This window comes from Centropristis striata, chromosome 17, assembly GCF_030273125.1.
Source record: "Centropristis striata isolate RG_2023a ecotype Rhode Island chromosome 17, C.striata_1.0, whole genome shotgun sequence".
In the NCBI taxonomy this organism is placed as follows: Eukaryota; Metazoa; Chordata; class Actinopteri; order Perciformes; family Serranidae; genus Centropristis; species Centropristis striata.
The window spans coordinates 24,619,948-24,640,257 of NC_081533.1; the positions used below are offsets into that span (position 1 = coordinate 24,619,948).

General features: G+C 41.3%; 1 protein-coding gene across 3 annotated transcripts in view; it reads right to left on the bottom strand.

Moving 5' to 3' along the window:
- Positions 1–9: 9 nt before the first annotated feature.
- Positions 10–20,310, bottom strand: part of nlgn2a (neuroligin 2a) — a 232,551-nt gene continuing 212,250 nt past the window's right edge. For all 3 annotated transcript variants that reach the window (XM_059355476.1, XM_059355474.1, XM_059355475.1), the window contains 5 exons: positions 13,843–14,028; positions 8,705–8,970; positions 6,883–7,036; positions 5,625–5,991; positions 10–4,949 (listed from right to left, as the gene is read on the bottom strand). In XM_059355476.1, the coding sequence (XP_059211459.1) occupies positions 4,118–4,949; positions 5,625–5,991; positions 6,883–7,036; positions 8,705–8,970; positions 13,843–14,028 (1,805 nt within the window). In that variant the 3' untranslated portion in view covers positions 10–4,117. The remainder of the gene's footprint in view (positions 4,950–5,624; positions 5,992–6,882; positions 7,037–8,704; positions 8,971–13,842; positions 14,029–20,310) is intronic.

Genomic DNA, 20,310 nt, shown 5'->3' on the forward strand with positions numbered 1-20,310 from the left:
TGGGCAGACTGGCTATGAATGTCTTTAATGTTTCCCAGATCAGAATCACAGCATACAGTGTATAATAACTTCTAAAGTAAACAGAAATATCATCACCTCATTTATTTATATAGTTTTACTATACTTTTTTTTAATAATCATCTTTTTTAAAATTCCATTATTTAACATTTTTCTTCATCTCAAGTCTTGGGTTTCTGAATTCAACAAAGAATGTAAAAACAAGACAACAGGTGCAAGTTTGCAATGGAGACCAAGCTAGAGATTTTTTTATTTGAGTGAGGGTGTGTCGAGGCCATTGTAGGGGGTTATAACCATGTGCGTCCATGCACCACTGACCTGACACAGGATAAACCATCACCCAGCTCCACTGTGTGACCACAGGGCTGCACTGAGTCACTGTATAACACAGTGTGTGTCTGATCCACTCACACACTCTAAAGTGCACTAGACTTTTCAGATGTACAATAACATTTCATCCATCTCTTAACTGTTTGGAACATGAAATTGCTACATCACATCACTGTAAGGTCCGCACAGCCTCTGTAACCACAATGCAACACAGTGTGTGGAGGGAAAAAGTCAGACCACCTGTGTGATCTCATAACTCTATGAGGCATCTCATGGTATCAAAGCCCTCATGTCTGTCCCACATGTGATAAAGTGGCTACATGTAAACACTGCTACATGTTAACTGACTGCACTTTGCAGTTAGTAGTCCTGACCATGAATCACAGGCCAGTTCCCTACACCACCATTACATTTGTTAGCTGGCCAAAGCTGGCTTTTATCAGACTTTTCCATAAATAACTCAGATTAGCCGCACAGATTCTTTAGGAGCAGAGCTGGATACACAAGATATATTTCAAAATAAAAGTTTTCTGAAGCTTAAATAAACAGAAAATAAATATGCAGAGTTGTTGTCCCTCTACTACAACAAAGAGCAATGAAACCTCAATCCAATATTCATTATAAAGCACAGCATCTTAGGCCCTCTGATGTGTCGGGGGCTCCAGTGGAGATGATTTTCTGCTACAGTGACTTTCCTGTTGGGAATCATGATGCTACAGGACGCCCACATGATAATGGGCAACATGAGACAAAGTCATTTTCTAACAACATAAAAAGTGGGATTTTTTTTTCACTCAAGAATGAGTTTGAAACCTCAAGCTGGTGGCCTGCTTTTGTTGCAAACTGCACCTGTTGTCTTTAGTTGTCACAAAATAAGCATTTCATTCATTCACTCAAAAAAAAAAGAAAAAAGAAAAACAAACAAGAAACTTAATATTTACAAATATTTTGTCTGTTTGATTCTTACACTTAAAAATGTACAGTTTTGATCCTCTTCCAGATGTTGCGTGTCTGTCTCTGTCCTGCCACCCAGTTTGGTATTTTTCTTCACACGTCCTCTGAGTGGGCAGACTGCAATGGCGCCCTCCAGTGTTAGCTTATAAAATAGACAGGGAAAAAGGACAGACCCAACTAAATACCTTGTATCTGTCTTCACCTCCGATGGTGTCATTGTAGCTGTGTTGTGGTGAGGTTTACCTCACAGTCCCTCACTGCCTCTTTATCCACAGGAGTGAGTACAAAAGGGTTCATAACGGTTTGATTGGACATATCAGATCCTCCTGGCAAGGTATCCTCCTGGCAAACATTGTGGGTAGAAAGATGGCCATGCCTTTGAGTGTCCTTATTTTCTAATGGTCCACTCTTTTTTGATTTCTACATTTAAGGCTGTGAGTCTTTTTCCAATCTCCACCCAAAGTTTCTTTTCCACAGCGTGCACCTTTTCCTCGTGCTGTGCAATATCTGCCCCGCCTGCAGCACACCCAGTTGTTTTGTGTTTTACATTGTGCACATTTCCCTTTCAGTGGGCTTACAAAATCTCTGACAGGGAGCAGCCAGGTATATCTCTCCCCCCTCCAGCCCTCCCCATGCCACCCCGTTAGGCAGTAATAAAATAGAAAACAAACAAACAAACAAACAAACAGGCTAAAGCTAGAGCACAAGCAAAGACAGCACCGGTGACTAACTTCTCCCATAGTGGATGTAGGCTACCATGTGTTCCTGTGGGCTCAAACATCAGTTCAGTTACCTGTATCTTGTTACCCATGATCCATGTTTGAAATCCGTAGAGAGGGGGGCATCGCTGAGCTGTAGGCCTGCACTTTCTCACCCGAAAGAAAGGAGCAGGAACAGCAGTTGTGTTGTTTTTACCCTGTTTAGGAGATCCGAGCCCTCTTTTTCATCTTGCAGCTCTGCGCCGCAGGGCCACGCAGGCCCCACCGGTTACCCTCAGTGTGCTTAGAGTTTAATTTACAACTGATGAGCTCACACAAAGTCACTAGTTTAGTGAACTAACCCTTGAATGTGAGGATAATAGCAGAGCTGAACTGAGGTCAGGAATTGTGTAGCTGACACAGTGAAGTCAGGTGGAGTTTTGTGGTCACAGCAGGGAGTTTGTCACCAAAACATGGGCGTCACTTTTAAATACAAAGCTAGTGTCGTGACGGATGGAGGAGAAAAAAGGGAGTAAGTGATACGGAGGGGGTGCAGCAGGAAGGAGCTCATTTTGGAGTTTTTACCATGGGGATGATTCTGCCTGTCTGCCTCTCTATCTCTTTGCTCTCTAATTAGGGCCCACCTATGCCCATGTGAAGAAGCTCTGATATCACACACACACACACACACACTCACAAACACGCACACACTTTCTCTCACAGGCACACATCAAAGAGAATATGCATGTGTTGGAAATAGGGGGGCAGACAGGAGAAGGAAGGTGTACGTAAAAGAGCAAAGGCTGCCTGTCTCTGCTTTGTTTCTCACCCTTACTGAAATACAAAAATAATTCTGCACAGGCAAGCTACCACAACAGATTTGGTACTTCACGTACCCTAAAAAAATGATCATCTCCGTAAGGATGGGAAGAAAAAGTAGCTACTGTAGGCTTGCTGTTGACGTGTTGTATCACCTGGTTGGAGAAAAACCTCAAAAAGACATCATGTAGGAGAGAATGGATGGAAAAGTGCGTACACAGTTGTGTAACATTTTCTGAGATCTGTAGTAATGACTCTTTGTTTTAATAATTGGTGCTGGGAGGTGGTTTGGGTTTTCTGCGATGTTCTGGGAGATCAAACTAAATATCCAGAGTGGACCGATATGATTTGATTAGATTTGGGAAACGTGCATTGACAGATACAGTGTCCTTTCCCCCGTCATCATCTTTAAAAATAATTCATGCATAGATCCCCACTGAGAAAACCCATTTATATACTTTCTCCTTTGTACACATTTATATATAACTATATATAATATCATTTCTCTATATCTATATTTTCAGCAAAAGTTCTTTCCACAAAAAACAACAATTAAACAAATGCTTGAAAAAAAAGAAACAGAAGATGAAAGAAAGAAAGAAAAAACACAATCAAGGGCCAGTTTGGCACTTTGTCATGAGAACACACAGCATCGGTTCATTGACAGTAAATACTCAAGAATTTTCTTTAGTTTTTTTCTCCCTCGATGAGAAAGCAAACACAGTAGTACATACTTGGCACCAAGAATGCTGGTAGAATGAAATTATCAATGCTTTCATAGCTATATGACTACTGTATGTACTCTATGCCCCCTCCGGCAGCTCAGTAGTTTGTGAGTCCTTAGAGCAAAGGAGTGCTGGGGAGAGGGAGAGCTTCACATGTCGCATGAGAGGAACGAAGCAGGGATAAGACACAGATGTAGAATAGAGAACGATATATGCACACCAGGGAGAGAAAAGAGAGACGAAGTTAAAGTAAAAAAAGGGAAAACTGCAAGGGGCGAAAAGCATTCGTCCTTTTGACAAATGTCAGGGGCTTTAGTCTGGAAACAGCAGACCTTTGAAAACAGTATCTTTGAAAGATCTACATCGGCCCCAAACTGATCATCTGCTGCCGTGCAGTTCAGCTGCTTCTCCACCCGCCACCAGTGGTAAGTTCGACAGCACATGATGGAGGAGGTGGAGTTGTTTTTGGAGAAACAAGAGAATAAGAGAACAGAAGAAAGGCCCACATCCAGAGGCTTCCCTTCTAGATCAGTGACAGAGCCAGTCTTCCTGGTCCCTAGGTGGCAGTCCCTACTATACCCTGGTGGTGGAGTGGGGATGGGGCAGGGTGTTGTTGTGACCGGTGGAGGGGAAGGTGTTGAAGGCATGAAGAGGCTGCATGCTGGTAATGGTACTGGGGATCATCGTGATGGTGTTAGGTGTCATCAGCGGCACGTCGTCGGGGGCGCGGCGCAGCGCCAATGTGTAGTCAGGCGGGCAGGCGGGCCGAAGGATGTCGTGTGGTCGGAGTGGCTCCATGTCGTGGTGGGCGTCGTGCTCCGAGTGCTTCATCTGCAGCGACATGATCTCCTCCTCCTGGCTGTGAGCCAGGTCGTTGGCAGGCCCGCCCCGTTGAGGAGACAGCCGGTGGCGCCGCATCTCGTGCCGCTTGTCACGCTTGTAGTAGAGGGCGGCAAAGGCCAGGATGTTGAGGAAGAGGAGCGAAGCCCCCACGGCGACTGTCACACTTAGCTCAGTGGAGTAGTCCCGGGTGTCTCCAGGGAAGAGGTCCTGGTGCGGACGCTCAGAACCCTCAATGTCATCCGAGGGGATGGTAGGGTAGGGGTGACGGGTGGGGCGAGGGCCCGGTGGTCTGGGCCAGGGTCCACGGGTGCCTGCGCCAGGGCCCGGCGGCGAGCGGGTAGTGGTGGGGAAGAGCTCCTCATGTAGACTATGGAGGTGGGGGACTAATTCCAGCCAGAAGGCCACCTTGTTGGCCCTGTAGTTGTCTCTAACTCGAGGTTTTAAGCCAATGTGAAGGTACTGCTTGTCCTTGGAGTTGAACTTGGTCCAGATGACCTCTTCAAAGCGGTTGGGCTTGGTGTGAATGAACTTGGTGTCCTGAGGGACTGGCAGGTTGGGGTCCCTAGTGGAGGACAGAGGGGACATCTCAGTTAAGGATTTGATCAATCTGACTTAAAGACTTTTTAATTGTGATGACATTTAAACAATGAATAGAGCATTGTGCTGTCATAAAACTTAAAGTCCACTTGCTTGCTTGCTAGAGTTAGACCAAAAAACACAAACTGATGTGTGTAAGGGTGCCATGCCAATGTCTCTTTGGTCTGACAGACCAAATAGTTAGAAGAATTTTTTTTTTCTATAACCCTAACTAAGTGGATTTTGTGCCTAAAACTAACCATTCCATAACCACAGCGCTGTAGCATAACTACTTTTTAAAGAGGCATGTCGGCAGCAGTGGTAGAATGTAACTAAGTACATTTACTCAAGTATAGTACTTAGGTACAATTTTGAGGCACTTGTACTTTACTTGAGTATTTCCACATATGAAACTTTATACTTCTACTCCACTACATTTTGGGGGTAAGTATTGTACCTTTTACTCCACTACATTAAGCTGTCAGATTTATTTACTAGTTACTTTTCAGGTCAAGATTTAACATGCAAAAAATATGATCAATTGAATGTGATTACACATTTTTATAAATTAACAACTACCAACATCTGGTTCATGAGATCATTAAAAGGAAAGCAAACCCTTAGGAAAGACACTTCCACACTTTTACATTAGCATGCCTACCCAGTCTTGGCGAAATTAGTCCAGTATGTCATCACCACGGCACTCAACATCACATCATTCTTCGAGAAGTTGCATGGGAACAGATCTGTAGCTCCGATCATGGGCACGCCAAACACGTACGGTATCTCATCTCCATGGGCGGCATCGGCCCATTCGGGTCGCGTCTCGGTCTGGCAGTGGTGGTAGAACGTGTAAAAGTAAACCGGGGACTGAAACTCGGCGTGGAGTTTGGCGGTGGCCACTGCCGGTGCCACCCACTGGTGGTCCGTAAACAGAGCTAAGAGGGTCTTCCTCCGCATGTCTCCATTGTCCCTGTCTGCCCAGTCTGTGTACATGAACTTAATGGTCTCCCTCAGGATGTCTTTGCCTGGAGGATAAGACGGGGGAGGGAAAAAAAGAGAGAAAATTGTGATAAGTTGAAAGGAAAGTGATGATAGAACATTTTAAGAGATGAGAGTGAGAGTGGTCAAGAGAAAGACACAACTGTGTTTTGCATGTATGTGTAACAGACAGATATAGTTAATAGAGAAACTGAAAGAACAGCCTGAGCAACACAAAGGGCAAAAGAGAGAATCTGCCTCTCAGAGACAAGAATGAGTGACAGGCACTTGAGAGGAAGCGTGACTGCATTATCCAAATGTGTCTGTATTTTGACTGTGGCCCGCTGTGAGGGGTTTGCAGGCTGATCTGTTAGGAACAACAGCACTGTGATTGGGAGCTGGCTGCCTGGGGGATGATGAGAGACAGCATTAGTGCCCACGGAGCCTCAAAGGCCAAAGCACAGACCTACCGTGGTGAAAGATAATCTCGATGATAGGCAATCTCTTTAGTATGCCTGTCTTGCTTGATACACATTTATCTATTTTCTCTTTCCTTGCGCACAAAGTGGTTTTAAGACTTGCATTTCCACTGGGAGATATAGGTTTGGACATGTTGCTGTTGATGTATGATGTCAAAAAAAATAAAGCACATTTTGTTCTGTAGTTTGCATTGTCACATTTCGTTCAGGTACCAGGGAATATATTTTTCCTGTTATATTATATGTTTAGGTCATTATCATATTGTGATAATTTTATATTTTATATATATATTTAAAGTTTATTTTTATTTGGACAATTTATCCTTTGCCCAGGAAGATTTCATGTAATGGTGATTCTAATAAGAATAAACAACAATGGCATCTAAGAGGCGGTAAATTAAATCCAGTGATAAAAGAGAAATGAAAGCCTGACAGGAGTATGATGTCGGCATTCCTCACCCTCAGGGTAACCATAGAGATTGTCGACAAAGTTAGAGATGGTGTAGTCGAATGCTGCAGCTGAGATGCCGTCGTTGTCCTCGCTGTCGTCCACAAACTTCAGCCCCTCTCCTTGGTTCACTCCTATTAGGATGTCATAGTTGAGGAACTCCCCCTGGTGGTGCAATAGGGGAAGAACATGGTGAGTGCTGAAATTGTATTCAAAGAGCTGGGTTTTCAGTCTCCAGTATACAGTACATATCTGAAATATCTGCAACCATGATTTCTGTTTTTGAGTATATATATATATATATATATATATATATATACATATACTCAAAAACAGAAATCATGGTTGCAGATATTTCAGATATACATATGTATATATATATATATACATATACATATACATATATATACATCATTTTGTAAATCTGCAGGATGTCCTTTATTTGTATCAATGTATAGCTTGCATTGTGAGACCACCACCACAACCTTTGTAAGACACAGTTACAGGAAATGTAGTTTTCTCTTTAAATACTGTCCATACAGTACCAGTAAAAAATTTGGACACACCATGGAACAGATGGGATTATGTAAAAAAAAAAAACAGAATTCGTTTTATATTTTAGATTCGTTTGCTTTGATGTTCTCAAACACATCAAGAAGGCAAGAGGTTCCACTAATTAACTGAAAACCATTCCGTGTGACACCTCATGAAGCTGCTGAAAGAATAACAGAAGTGGCAAGAACAAGAACAAAGTTAGTTTTGGCCAAGACATTTTATACTTAACGAGCAACTCAAGTGCAGAACTCCTGGGAAGTCCTCATTGGGCCCTCCCACTGCAGCTCCATGTCAGATTTAAATTTCTGACCAATCACACAATAGTTGTTGGATACCACACAAGAAAAAAGTTCTGCCCAGATGATGTGTCAAGACCAGAGAAATGTGTTGTGTATTAGCCTTGAGACCATCAAAGCAAAGAATCTAAAATATAAAACATATTCAGGTTTATTTAACACTTTATGTAAAAACTACATCATTCCATATGTGTTCTTTCAAAGTTTTGATGTTTTCAGTTTTAATCTACAATGTTGAAAATAATGAAAATAAAGAAAAACCACTGAATGAGGAGGTGTATCCAAACTTTTGATTGCTACTGTATTATCACCAATTATATTAGATTATTACTCAATATCATATATTAGAAGTTAGACCAGAGATAAGATAAATTAGCCAAATGTATTTTATTTCTTACGGCTTATACTTTGCTTTGGAGATTTAACTGGGGGCTCTGGTAGACTAACAACAGCATAGCTACAAAAAGCCTTAGCATCTCTCTACAGAATGATGTTGTAGTTATAATTTTACCTCAGTTCGTCTCATTCTCTTCCTTTTTATGTGAGAGATTTAAAGATACAAACTGATAAGTAAAAGCATTACTAAATCAGTGAATGTTTTTACAGTTAGCAGCTTGGTGCATGTAAAATGTGGCATATAACCTATTACTGCATTGTGTTATAGTCAAAACCACGAGGTCATATGGTTAAATACAAAGTGAGGAAAAGATATATTTTTGGACTCTTTCCTATCTTTTTTTTTTGTTCAGGCCTCTTAAAATTATTCCATTGAAGCTGAGAAATAAAAATCAATCTTTGGGTGAACTGTTCACAACCCTGCCAATGCTTTGTGTGTATAGGATAAAAAAAAAAGGCGCTAGTGAGCAGTGTGACTCTGTACAAAGACTACACTGATTCATCATCGCAGCTTTGGTCCATCTACTTGTAAAATAATAAAAAAAGACAGTACCACTTCTGATACTGGTGCCAGCCCCTCACTCACCTGCTGCATGAGGATCTCCGGATCATCTGGCACCACGTCTCCGTCCACCACGGGGCCAAAGGCGATGTGGTAACGAGCTGGCTGGATGTCCTGGTCCACCAGCTCTCTGAAGTTCTTGCGCCTCAGGCAGTCAACCAGGTCGGCCGTCTCTGAGTAGGTGCAGCCCACCTTCCGGGCCAGGATCTTGGTGTACTTGAGGGGCTGGTAGTTGACAGACCAGCTGGAGATGGCAGTTCCACTCTGAGCTATGGCCCTGTGGAAGAGTCCTGATGGGATGGATGGAAAAATATAAATATTATATTACATGTTGAGGTAAATTTGATATGCAAAAATACGGAAAAATGTATGGCTATCTAACAGAATGTCAATTTGCTCTGTCTGACTAAAGTTAGGATGGAAATTAAGAAAGACCTCCTGATGCGGAAATCTCTTTCTTTTTTTTCCACTTTTAGAATTTCCCTTTAAAAGAAAAAAACTACATATTTTCACTTTTTTCATCTTCTCATTCTTACAGGAGCAAAACTGGCAGACAGGACGGAACTACAGACCAAAGCATCTCAGACAGAGCATGCTATGGTGCTGTAGCTCAAACACAAAAAAAGAACCAGGCCTGGGAATAAGCTCATCTGAGATGTCAAGAGAGCCATTTTCCTCTTTCTTGTGCTGGCTGTTTCTTCTCTCAGACTCTCTCTTGCCGTGTTTCTCCCTCCCACTCTTGCTCTTTGTCTCTTTCTCTGTCTCCTTAGTTCTGCCTGTCCTGCGCTGTTTGAACCACTCAAGTGGCTCGTTAAGAGTCCGCCTGCCTCACTCCTTTCCTCTCGCGCTGCTTTTTTCTCTCTCTTCCCTCTCCTGGGCTGAAGATTGGTCAGTTAATTATTAAGCAGAGCCGCAGAGCCCCCTTTCCCTGGGAAATCAATTATAGTAAAAAGTAGCTTGGAAAAAGCCGTACCTACATATTTGCACTGAGATAGACAGACAGAGAGGCAGGTGGGGGGTAGGTATTATTTCATTCGTCTTCAAAATAAGTTTCTTTGTAACTCCCTGAGAGATATTTGGCTTCTTCCATGTCCGAGCACTTCCTGTCCTCTTTCTCCTCCCTCAACAACGCTACAACCGCTCCTCCTCTTCCCTTAAACACCATCTGCCTCTAAATCCCCCACCCTTTATCATATCAGTATCACTTACAAGCCCTCTCTCCATCCTGTCTACCACTTCCATCCTGCCATCCATCCTGAACATCTCTGCTGTCAGGCTTGATTTGTGACGCTGTGTTGTTGACATGATTGGTGTCCCTTAAGGGTAGGGATGACAGACTCCTTACCTGGCATCCCTGGCGGGGGAGAGGGGTGGGGGGGAGCATGACAGACAGGCGGCGTCTAGAGGGCTGATGTTACACCGTTAGATGCTGATGAAGACGAGGGCGATGATGATGAAGATGGGGTGATGACAAAGCGAAGGCGTGAGAATGGACTGGTGGCAGTGTGAGAGGGTTGGTTGTCAGCAACAGGAGACAAGGGGTTAATACAGGCTTTCCCACCCGTTTGGGTCCCTCTGCTGCTAAAGTGGGGGCTCCCCTGAAAAATTAATGATCAAACTACAATGACTGACTGTCAAAGTGTACGATAAGTCTGGTAAATATTGCAATATTTGCACCTTTTTCCACATTTTCCCCTATTTATTTTTATTATTTTTATTATTGTGCATATGTTGCATTATATTTGGGCAATGGTGTGAGTTTTTCTTCAATTTTGGAAGTTCCACCTCACCCCAGCTCCTACAATAAGTCCATAATAAACTGTGAAGACAAAATACAGACAGAGGAGAAAAATATAAAATATATCCCCATTAATTCCACTGCCATTACAGCATACAATACTACATCCTATTATATCAGACTTTTGATATAGAGCTTTGACTTCAAAATTGTAGCTTTTACAATTTTGTACCAGATTGAGGCAATTTGTCATGTTTGGTTTATGGGACGAATACATGCTATTTTCCTGGTTTCCACTAATGTTATTGCTGCTGTATAATAGAGCACTGCAGTGTTTCATGCAATCACTGACATATCCCGGACTGTACAAATACAGATATAAAGAAAATCTGTCACATTATTAAAACAAACTGATATTCAAAGGGTTAAAATTCTGATTCTGCTCTGTTGGTTTAAAGATTTAAGCAAAACATTTGAGGGCTGCACTGTGCGTTAAGAAATAAAGGAAGTTGTATTTGCAGTGTATACAAGCCACAAACACTTTGTGATCACTTATCATGATAAAATTGTATAATAATTTGTCTTTGAACGTTTCTAACAGCTAGGTAGACAACAATATCCCCATTGAAACCCATTAAAACCACAATTTTTTGATTCCCACGACCATTACAGCGTCAATAATACATCCTATTATATCAGAATTTCAATCTAGAGCTTTGGCTTCAAATTTGTAGCTTTTACTATTTTGCACCAGATTAAGGCAAATTGTCATGTTTGGTTTATGGGACAAATATATGATATTTTTCTGGATTCTACTAGAGATACTGCTGCTGTATTGTGGAGCACTGCAGTGTTTGATTCAATCACTGACATATCCCAGACTGTAAAAATATATCTCATTCTGATCAGTTGATTTAAAAATTTGACTTAATTTAAAAATGTAATGGTTGCACTGTGGATTAAGAAAAAACCCTTTCAAACAGTCAACGTGAGTTGTATTTGCAGCATATACAAGTCACAAACACTTTGTGATCACTGATCATGATATATGTGTAATAATTGGGGTCTTTGGAGGTTTCTAAAAGCTAAGTAGGTCACCTGCCAATAAATGGAAAAGGTTGGGTGTGCCTGGGTTAATATGAAGGGTTAACAGGCATCAGTGGTAATTATAGAGGTTGTGTTAAATGGACACAGTGACACGGCAGCAGTGCACAGATGCTCACTCATGCTTTGACAACACGCATTTGTTCTGAACACACAGCTACACGGGCAGAATGAGTCAAAGTTAGAGACACGTCAGACGTCTGCTTGGTGCTTCAGACACACACAAACATGCAGGGCAGTGATTGAAACAGATGTGTGGTTGTGTGAACACGCTCTCTCTAATCTCTCTCTTTCTCTTCACCCACCATTTCTTCCCTGTTTCTGTCCCTTGCGGTTTGTGCGCGCGAGACAGAAAATGAACAGAGGAGAGAGATATTAAGAGGGAAAGTCCTCGAGCAGCGTACAGAACAGAGAAGTTACGATTGGAGGAGGACAGCTTCAAGAACAGCATGATCAAAGGCGGCGAGTGCGTGACCATTTGGCTGCGGGTCGTCAGCCGCACTGATCTCAATTCAGATCAAAGTCGATTGGTCCGTAGGCCTCTCTCTTTTGGTGGTGCAACGTTAACACTTAGCCCTCGGGGTGTGTTGTTGGTAATGGGGAGCATGAGGTCAGACGGATGTAGGTTTTTTTCTACCGAGGTAGAGCTGGGGAGCAGTGGACCGTTAACAGAGCCGGGGGCGCTCGCCAACTCAGGCAATGTGGGGTAACGTTAAAGCTCCAGTGTCATTTATCATGAACATGAACGACATAACCTGGATCAAACCTGGAGTCGCTCATTAGCCACATGACTGCTTAAATTCTTCAGTTCAAAGGATAAGCAGTGTTTCCCTTTGAGGATAGAGGTGTCAAGCGGACATCACAGGACTGAACCTATTCTGGGTTGAATGTCGATAGCTGAGTTTCTATCTTGTGTAGAGCAGAGCCTTGCTGCTATGGCTACATTTACGTGGGTCATCAAACAGCCAGGATGAATAAAGCTAGAAAATATGCTGAGCTAAGAAATTTCAGGAACATACATTTTTTGTTGAGAGTTTCAAAGGTTGAATCAGACATGCAGGCGTGCATCCGTTTCCAGCAAATGTATAGATTAGCGAGGAATGATCTCATCTGAGTGAAACATTAATGCATCAGGTGGAATTCATGTTAGCAGCCAAAACCCATTTGTCAAGAAATTTGTGGTTAATGAGTCATTCACATGGGTTGATCCAGGCTATTAGGAATCATCATATTCCAGGAATCCCATGTCCGGTGGGAACACAGAGCCTCATTTACCAACCGTTCTAAAGAGGAAAATTCTTCAAAGGCTACTTACGCAGTTCTTACTGATATTGTGTGTTCAAAAATGATAGGTTATTATGTTTTCTATAATAATAATAATATAGGAATTTTTTTAATTATTTATTTATATTTTCATTATTATCAAAAACATCACAACTATGATGGAACACATATGTAATTATGAAGTAAATAAAAAAGTGTTTAACAAACAGAATATGTTTTATATTTTACATTCTTCAAAGTAACACCTTGTAGCGGCAAAAGTTCCACAAATTAACTCTTAACGAGGCGCACCTGTTAACTGAAAACCATCCAGGTGACACCTCATGAAGCTGCTGAGAGAATAACAGAAGTGTGCACAGCTGGCATCAAAGGCAAACTTTTGACTGGTACTATATTATTTTTGGGGCTTTTTAATACCAAAGATAGACAGAAAAAGGGGAGCGAGAGGGTGGATGACATGCATCGATTAGTCGTGGGTCAGGATGGAACCTGGCCGCTGTAGTCGTAACTCAGTACATGTGTCTGTTTCTTGAGTGTGTTATTTTATATCTATTAGTGGCGCTACTATAAATGACAGCTCTTTCGTTGTTCATTTCCTGCAGAAGTACTTCCACTTTAGAGCAATTTAGAGTCCACTGCTTCACCCTCTTTTTTGGGCCATTCTTGACTTAAACCGCAAGAACAGGGAAATTCTCGACACATCATCTGGGCAGAACTTTTTTCTTTGTGGTGTCCGACAACTATTGTGTGATTGGTCAGAAATTTGAATTTGACATGTGCTGCAGTGGGTGGGCCATACGAGGACTTCCCAGGAGTTCTGCACTTAAGTTTCTCATTAAGTATGAAATGTCCTGTCGTGAATCTGACATAAGCTTTTGGACCTTCCCTTATGAACAAATTGGGATATTGGTGAATGAGGCTCATCGCGATTTGGAGTTGTTGTTCTATTTTTAAAAAGTGAATGACATTGGTGAGGTGCCGGACGAAGAAAAACAATACCAACAAAACAACACAATGCAAGAGAGTATTCAATTACCCTCTGAGTGGTGTGAGAGGATGAGGAGGTTGACACAGGACGCCCCAGCTCCAGAGCCAAAGATGGTGATCCTCTCTGGGTCTCCGCCGAAGTGGCCAATGTTCTCGTTGAGCCAACGCAGGGCCTGGATCTGGTCCAGCAGGCCGTAGTTCCCCTTAGCTGACTGATCACCGGTGCTGAGGAAGCCTGGGTTTTTGAATCAGGAAAGATAGGTGTATAAAGAAGATGAGGGAGGGTATTTAAGAGAAGTAGCAAAAGAACAAAGGAAATGAGGATGTAGAAGAAGAGAAGATGCAGAGATGGAAGGAGAAGGAAGAGAGAAAAGAGAGAAAAGAGAGACAAGATGACGTCAGTATCAGTAGCTTTATTATTTAGTGCCTGTCTGGTAAAGGCTACTTTGGCCTGTAAATCAGCTTCTAACTGAGAGGGAATTGCATGAGAACAAGCGTGTGTGTGTGTGTATCTGTGTGTGTGTGTGATTGCAAGAACGTCATATATCAAGTTGGAGTGACAGACGGCACACAGAGAAAGCAATGGGAGTGAGAAGCGAAATTGCTTTTTCAGCTCCTCTCTTAATGACGTTTACTCTAATGGCATTGAGCAGGGACTTTTATACAAAGCCACTTACAGTACAGCAGCCTGCACTCCTGGAAATATAGGTGACCCTAATCTGAGTCACACCCATAACTGGATTACAAGTGATGACACAACGTGCCCAGCATTTTTTGGGGGTGGGGAGCAAACAACTGTCCTTAATCAATATTATAACAGCATAATATGGTGAGCTTTTAAGGTACAAAAATGTACCTGGAGGAGTTTTTTCACAGATGACATTTGAGTAAAAAAAAAAAAGAAGTGGGACAGTAAGCCAGCATGCACAATAACAGAGCCCTGAAACTGAATCATTTTCCTACTGTGACATGTCAAAATGTCTTCCAGGACAATATACAATAAGGTCTATATAGGAGGTCAATAAATGATATGATATGTGTCCTAATTTGGACATCAGTAATGTGGAAACCATGGGAAACTTGAGGCTATCTAATTTTACTTCCCTGTGAAAGGATATGACGTGCAACATTCTATATTTTTTTATTGACAATAAATGCCATATTAAAATAAGAAACGGCAATGAAGTGATTAACTCTGCTAAGTATAGCCTGTGTATCCAGTTTTCCTTTCTCTGTGCCATTAAGCTCCATTGCCAACAAGATCTCCAACCTAAACGACAAAATGTGAAAATTAGCGTTCTTAAAAATAGAACACACGTCATAATACATACACATACGTTTTGTGGTTGTAAAAAAGGCTACAATTTCTGTAAACCACTGACCTAGGTTTAGGGCAAAAAACTTCCTGGTAAACGTGTTATAGAAGACAGTTTCTGAAAGTAAATAAATGTATGTAAACGTCATAAGTGAAGTAGATACAAGGGTGATGTGTACGTAAGTTACGTAAAAAAAGTAAAATGTCTTTTACTTTTGTTTTCACACGGGACACAAACCCTGTTCTGCTGGGAGAAAGTGCGCTCCCGCCCGAGTGTGACTCTGCGTTGCCGTCAATCATTACTATTACTTGCAAGATGGCAGCGGAGGACAGTCTAAAACCTGCCTGTACAAACGCCTTATATTGACATTTTTGAGGGGACCAGTCTGCCATTGCTAACTACAACCCAGATTCCAAAGCAGTTGGGAGGCTGCGACAAACATAATAATGCAGGGATTTGTTTTTCCTTTTCAACCTGAATTCAATTCAATAGAGTTCAAAAACAAGATATCTAACGCTCACGCTGGAAAACTTTTGTTTTTTGTGAAAATACAAATTCTGAATTTAAATTTTGTTTTTATTTACATTTTACAACTTTTGGGGAAGAAGGGTTCTATTAAAAATATATGAATTAGCCAAACTGTTGGTACTACTGATGTTCCTTTATAAAAATGAACATGGGCACTGCAGTTTATTTTTTATAATCAATTCCACATCCATTAATATACTCTCTATAAAAATAAATTCTCACCAGAGCACCAAATGTGTATTCATTCGCAGGTAAAAATAGTCTCCAACATATGCACTATGTATGAACGTATGATTGAAAAAACGATTATATATATAATGGATTGATAGATAGATAGAATATAAAATCTCCTTTTTTAAAGATTTACATGTTCAGCAAGTCACATCTGTACAGACAGCCCTTTAAGCACGTTAATTATTTGTTCAATACATTGTCCGACCCTTGTGTGTTTAATTCAGTCAATTTCTTCATTGTATTGGTTGTTGTTTTATGGGTTTACTGGTCAACATACCTCAAAGTTTCATTCATCAGAGCACTGTAATAATAGCTCCCCTTTTCTGTTGTTAGCTGACATTTGCCTCTGATGATTACTGCTGAGTATCTTCGATTGTTCCACCAAAGACCTAAATCTTTTCCGTTTAAGTACCCATTAACTGGCAGCCTCTCACATCCTAATGGGACTCCTAATTAGAGCTTTATTAAAGGCAGGTGCAATGGAAAGGTCATTCATTAAGCCTATACAGTAGAGGTTAAACACTTGTATACAACCAAACACTAGGGTCCATTGAAACACAAACAAACAGTACGTTGTCTGCTACAGGCGCCTAATTAGTATTATTAAGATCTTTTATCAAGACTTCCAATTAGACCCAATATAAAGTCACAAGCATTTATCACTTCACTATGAATCTTTTCCTTTCTTCAGTGCTAATTACATGATAAAACATGTTTAGATATGTAGCTAGTTAGGAAGGCGGGAGTTTTGGAAACAACCCAAGGGACAACCACCAATGCCAATGTGGAAGTACCTTAAACCTGAGTTATTTTTTAATGGCAAGCAGGGGGCGACAACACTCGCTTCAAAAATAATTTGTATAGAAGTCTATGAGAAAATGCCCTGACTTCTCACATGAATTATTACCTCAGAAAACATTTTTTATTGAGTTTATGTTCTTAATCATTCATTTCCCAGTCTTCTTCTTCAAAAAAGCACAATGTTCATTTTGTAAATAATGGTCCCATTTATGGTTAAATAGAATAATAAGGAGGGTATAAATTAGGTCGGGGCTACTTTTTGATTGACAAATCACTACCATGGTGATGTGTGTCTTTTCTTTTTAGAACTTTGACAGCTGATGAAAGTTAACTGTGACATTTTGGTCACCAAAAAAGTCTTGTTTAGCATTCCACAAATATATGCCTCTCATTCACTTTTATTCTATGCAGGTAAGGAGGAAAAAAATACATTTTTCGCTTCAGGTAAAGCCAATTTGCATCTTCGCATCACATCAAGTTCAACTCTGTGTGTGGTTGACCCAATTGGCTGTCAAATGTCTTCTTTTAAACAGTTTATGATTCCTTTAAAGTTATTTTACTTGAGCCAGCTGACTCCTATGGGTGTGAGAAAGGTGCCACCTTGAGGTCAAAACACAGCAGACAACCTCAGTTTCTCTAAATATTATAGAAGCATTATAGAACACATTTGCTCCAAAACTGTAGCGCAGAACAATAAAAGTCCCAAAGGCTGATGCACACAATTATGGCATGAATATGTCAAGCCTGTAACTTAGCACTGAATTATTGCCATAACAGCGAGATCATGTGAAATGATTAAAAAAGACGCTGCGTTTAGTTCACTAAGTACAAGGAGGTTGCCTAAACACCCTTTTACATGTACTATAATGCTGCAGTTAATACGGCACTATATGGTAAAGGTTTTTTTCCCCCCGATTCCAAGGAGTTGCTGTCAAAACTGTAAATAAAAACAGAATGCAATGATTTGCAAATCCTTTACGATCTACACTCAATTAAATACAGTACAAAGACAAGATATTTAATGTAAATACACACTCACTAAAATTGATGCATTCTGTTTTAATTTACATTTTACAGAGTCCCAAACTTGGAATTGGGGTGGTACTGAAGTTCAAAATATTGTTAATAATTACCCTCTTCATCTTTCAAGTACAACCAGAATCAATCATTATTCATCATCTCACTTGATCTATAAAGGCAAAAGGGATGGCAGCACATCACGCACTGACTGCCTTAACACACACATATAAGCTGCATGTAATGCAGGGCATTCATTAAGTCAAGCACAAACAAAAGCAAATATGCTGCCTCATGCCCTCCTGTAATCACCATGATATATTAAACATAACCAATGACGCTTATGAGGTCATTATTAAGCCAATTAATGCAATACATAGCAATACTTAAAATGTCGGAGTAGTTTATTCACAAAATATGGGTGTAGTGGTCATATAGAGCCCATATATTAACATTTTGTGCTAATTTATGAAGCAAGATCTAATGATTTGATCTTACCATTCTTACTATAATGTGTACTGTGCTCAAAGTACAGATGAGACTGGTCTGGGCTACACAGAATGTTATCTTGTTACAGCCAATGACGCTGTCTTGCCTGCATCTTCACGCTGTGTCCATCTGACTGCAAGTCACTGTACAACAGCGGGCCACTTCACCCATCCTCCTCTTCCTCTATAATCTGATAAAAGGCTTGAATGAAAAAAAAAAACACAACAAAAAACAGAGGAGCTGGTTTAAACGCTGCAATGCGAGATGAAAGCGCGGCTCCCCATGAATAGCCTTTAAAATGGCTGTGGTAAGGAACGGTGGTTAGAGGGGGTAAGGGAGAGGGAGAGTAAAGGAGAAGGAGAGAAGGATAGTGGGTGTTCTGTGAGTCCCGGATAGAGGCACAGTGTTTCATCTGCCTCCAAGACACCAGGGGTTGGCTCACACACACACACACACACACACACGGGGACACTGATCAAAGGCTGACACTACAGAGAAGACTGCCTCCTTTTCTCTCCCACCTCCCTCCCTCTCTCTTCCACACACACAGAAACAGACAACACTCATACATGTGAGCACACAAAGACGGAAAAATAATGCAAATACATACTCTCATCTCTTCAATATCCACTGTACATGTAAACAGGACATGCACAAAGCCTGCGTATAATCATTCAAACATGCTAGCACCCACACAGACCTGGTGCATCCTCATTTTTCTGTGCATTTTTAACAAACACAAAATATTTTTTGTGTATCTATCCTGCAGCAGCGAGGCTTTTATGTGCCATCAGAGAGCCATGACATTATGCTTATAGAACCAATATGCTCATGCAGGTTACTTGTGTATACAGACATATTTGTCATAGTGATTTGTATGTGTGCAGAGGTGCATGCATGTGTGACTTTGAGTGCAGCCATACATGTGATTATGATTTGTGTGTGGCTGCTGGATGACAAAAGGGTGCTTCTAACACATTATATCCCATGTGAATTCATTGTTAGAGGCTGACATGGGTGCCAGGGCTCTCTGCGCGAGTGTGTGTGTGTTCTTGGCAGCATAGTAATTATTGTCTATCAGAGGGAAAGTGTGTATGCCGTCCAGAGAAATGAACAGATGTGGGCGTCTCGAAGCATCTGAATAATGTATAGGACACACACGTTTCCAGCGGGACACACACACCTAAGAGTGAGCCCGGTTCTTTCGAAGGTGATGAAAGCCGCCTGCCTGTTAGATCCGCTGCACGTTCGCAAATGGTGTCTAAGTGTATTATTGCAATTACAGCAGCGTACCTTACTGCCGCCGAAGTTGGACTGTGCTATCATCCTGCCGCCACGCTTTGCCATTTCTAGAGGGTCACCCCGAATGACGCAAGGAATGGGAAGAAGGACTTGGAAGTGGTAGAAAAGGGAAAAAGAGAAACAATCCCCCTTTTTTTTCAGCAAGCTTATAAAGAAGCTTCTTTTCCACAAACACCACTCTGGCTTAGACACAGCGATTGGCCTTGGGTGATTCGCTCCGCTCCTTTCCTTCTTTCTTATTGTGCTCCTTTTCTCTCTAAAGTTGTTATTACTATTGCCTGGCTGTGACAACCAAATTATCTGTGAAATTATTCAGATTTTACGCCCTCTTACTGGGCAGGACCCCTCTAAGTGCGTCCGTGTGTGTGGATGTGTCTAATGTATACCCTTTACCGAGCAGAAAAACAATGGCATTGTGAGATGTGGAACAATCAGCCGAATGAAGTAGAGACCTGCTTGGTATCAGGAGCAGTCAGCACATCTCCCTCATCTCTTTCTCTTTAGCTATTTCCATTTTCACTGTCTCGTTCCTTTTCTCTCCCTGATCTCCCATGTTTTCTTTTCATCTATTTCCTTTGTCACCTTTGACTTTGTTTTTAGAAGAGAAAACAACAGCAGTGTGCTAATGATGCCCTGCTCCCAATTATTAAAGTGACAGTCTCAGTTTAAAGGTATAACCTGTAAGATGATGTGAAACCAAACTCAAATTTTGATACTAGTTTTTTTAAAACCACCATTTATAGTAGTTTCCATTGTTAGTGGCGGAGTCCACCATTACAACAATATATTTTAGTTACTTATCTATGCACAAGGGATTCACCGAGTATTAT